The sequence below is a fragment of the Echinops telfairi genome, unplaced genomic scaffold (genome assembly GCF_000313985.2).
Source record: "Echinops telfairi isolate 266 unplaced genomic scaffold, ASM31398v2 ScPeMD7_27;HRSCAF=92, whole genome shotgun sequence".
Lineage (NCBI taxonomy): Eukaryota > Metazoa > Chordata > Mammalia > Afrosoricida > Tenrecidae > Echinops > Echinops telfairi.
The window spans coordinates 2,063,027-2,066,031 of record NW_022103924.1 but is presented as its reverse complement, the minus strand read 5'-3'; the positions used below and the strand labels follow the sequence as shown (position 1 = coordinate 2,066,031).

Sequence of the window (3,005 nt, the reverse complement as noted above, 5' to 3'; positions counted from 1 at the left end):
GTTTCTTTTATAAGTTTTATAGTTTGGGTTTTTATATTTAGGTCTATAATCTATTTTGTTAATTTTTGTATATGGTGTGACAGAGCAGTCTAAATTATTATTTTTATTTGCCTAGCACTCTTGTACCTTTATTTTTCTGATTGGTTTGGCTTCTTTGTTCTTTGGGCATGTTTCTATTTGTATTTGAGTCTCTCTGTGGCTTTTGGCTCATCTTGTATTTCCTTTGACCCTGCCTGAAACCAAACATTTCTCCTTTGAGCTCTTAGTTTTCTTTGGTGCATTGAGCATTCTCTGCCGGGTAGACTAGAGAAACAAATCCCGTGATGCTCATATGTGTGTAAGAAAGAGCTTTATGTCAAGAAGTAATTATGTATTGAGAAAACGTCCCAGCCCAGTCCTACTCAAGTCCACATGTCCAATACTAGTCCATAAGTCCCTCTCCAGACTCATCCAATGATGCAGAACGCAGGAACGTCCCCAGCCAGTGGGTGCAAAGTCTTGTGAATCTAATGGCAGTGGCTCTGGCAGCTCTCTGAGTGACTCAACAGCAGCAAGGTGAAACAGAAAGATAGAAGGTTCCCAAGATCTTTCACCATCAGGCTGTGAGCTGACAGGTTAGACACCACCCCTACACTTCAAGTTGACACAAAATTATAAAACCCACACAGAGCACTATGGGTGTTCCTTGATACTGTGGCAACAATTGAGTGTAACCTTTTTAGTTGACAGATCTATGTAATATAACTTTTAAAAATCTTGAGTCCCTGATTTTTAAAATTCTGAGTTAGAGTTGCAGATTTTGTTTCTTTCATTTTATATTTCTTTCTTTAAAAAATCTTTATTACAATTTTAGTGGTGTTAAAGTACATTTTTTCATTCTATCCTTTTTACCTCCATATATCTTTTAAATTCATGTTGGTCTATACCTCTGGCCATTTAACTAATGAAATAAGAATCCAATGAAATCATATTAAAGAAAGAAAAATGTCTAGAACTTTGTTAGAGAAAGATCTTTTTCCCAGCTCAGCTACAGCCAGCACTTAACCCATTATACCACCAGGGATCCTCTATATTGACTAATAGAGTTCTTCAAACTTTCTTTCCTTTTTAAAAATGTTAACTTTATAGTTTGGAGTGGTCAGCTGTCATTGTGGATGAAGCTCATAGAATCAAGAATCCAAAGGCTAGAGTAACAGAAGTTATGAAAGCTTTAAAATGTAGTGTCCGCATTGGTCTCACCGGAACGATTCTTCAAAACAACATGAAGGAACTATGGTGTGTCATGGATTGGTAAGTGAAAATACATTTTATGAGAAATTACCTAATTTCCTAGTCTATAGTTTAATGATAACTTGTGTGCTAGGAACCAATTATAAGGATCTACTATAACCTCCTCCGTGGGGATAGACAACAGAAAAGAAGGTGAAGGGAGACATTGGACAGTGTAAGATATGACAAAATAATAATAATTTATAAATCATCAGTGGTTCATGAGGAAGAAGGGAGTGGGGGGGTGCGGGGAAAAATGAGGAGCTGATACCAAGGGCTCAAGTAGAAAGCAAATGTTTGAGGACAACAAATGTACAAATGTGCTTAACATACAATGGATGTATGTATGAATTGTGATCCGAGTTGTATGAGCCCCCAATAAAATGATTTAAAAAATCTATTTGCAAAAGTGTTGAATCCTAAATATGCTATCCCAGCTAGAGAGTCCCATGAAAACCTCTGCACATGCTTATCTCCTCTATTTATTGTGTCATATTGCTCATTATCCAGCTTCCCATCCTTTGTGGATTTTGCATTGATTTTTATCTGTGGTATTTTGGGGTTAATAATACCATTTAAGGCTTATTTTTCGGTGCCTTCAGTCAGCACAGAAGGTACTTGTTGAGGCCATCATCTTATAGTTATAAACTGAAACTGATGAAGAACATTCTAGTATTGATTTTGTTGTGGTGGTCATCTATAAACAAGTGATTTGTTATTTTTCTTGTGTTTTTCTTTTTAGATAATTTCGTAAAGTCCTAACATTTTCTTATTACCTTTATAAAGGGCTGTGCCAGGACTTTTAGGTAGCAGAATCCACTTCAAGAAGCAGTTTTCTGACACAGTAGAACATGGCCAAAGACACACCGCAACAAAAAGAGAGCTAGCTACTGGTCGTAAAGCCATGTGCAGGTTGGCAAAAAAACTGTCTGGCTGGTTTCTTAGGCGAACAAAGAGTCTTATCAAAAATCAGCTGCCCAGGAAGGAAGACCGGGTAAGAACTACATTTGTTTATATCTATTCATAATTTCTTGTCATCTTCCTTTTTTTCCAAATTAAATTTCCTTATTTAAGAAGAAAATATCTACTGTGGTATTTTATCAGTACTTTATTGTTATTTTGCTTTTTACTCTATCTGAAAAAAAGTGTTACATGTAGAATTTCAGAAAGTGTTAAATGAGCCAATTATTTTCCATGCTAACTTTACTAAGCTATTAGCTAACAGGTTTATTGCTAGTATACATTAAACTCAACTCATTTCTCTTATTTTAGCATGGGAAAACTTTTGATACAATTCTTACTCAGTGGAAGAAAGAAGAACTTTTCTCCCTACTATGTTTCCTGTTCACATTATTTTCTTCTTGCCCCCTGGCCTATTCACTGGTACCTGAAGACCTGTTGTTAAGAGTCTTTTCCCCTAAAAGTGTGTTTCTTGCAGAATGCTACCTGACTTTGTATGAATAGCCCAATTATAAGACTTTGTAGAGAAATTCTATTTGGTTAGTTATTCAAGAGTTGAGTTGTTGACCTTCAGAGAATTTTTTTTTAATATGGTGACCCACTTAGATAAATTTTAATCTTATCATTCTTCTGACTTAGCAATAGAATAAAGCCACCTCACTGCCAGAGTCAATTCTAACTCACAGCAACCTTATAGGAGAAAGTAGAACTGCCCTGTAGCTTTATAAGGCTATACATTTTTACAGGAGCAGAAAGCCTTACCTTTGGAGCCACTG

General features: G+C 35.9%; 1 protein-coding gene across 1 annotated transcript in view; it reads left to right on the top strand.

Annotated features, from left to right (window-relative positions):
- ERCC6L2 (ERCC excision repair 6 like 2) overlaps positions 1-3,005 on the top strand; it is a 158,937-nt gene that overhangs the window by 35,407 nt on the left and 120,525 nt on the right. The window contains 2 exon segments of the mRNA XM_045289426.1: positions 1,129-1,290; positions 2,056-2,263. Coding sequence (XP_045145361.1) covers positions 1,129-1,290; positions 2,056-2,263 — 370 coding nt within the window.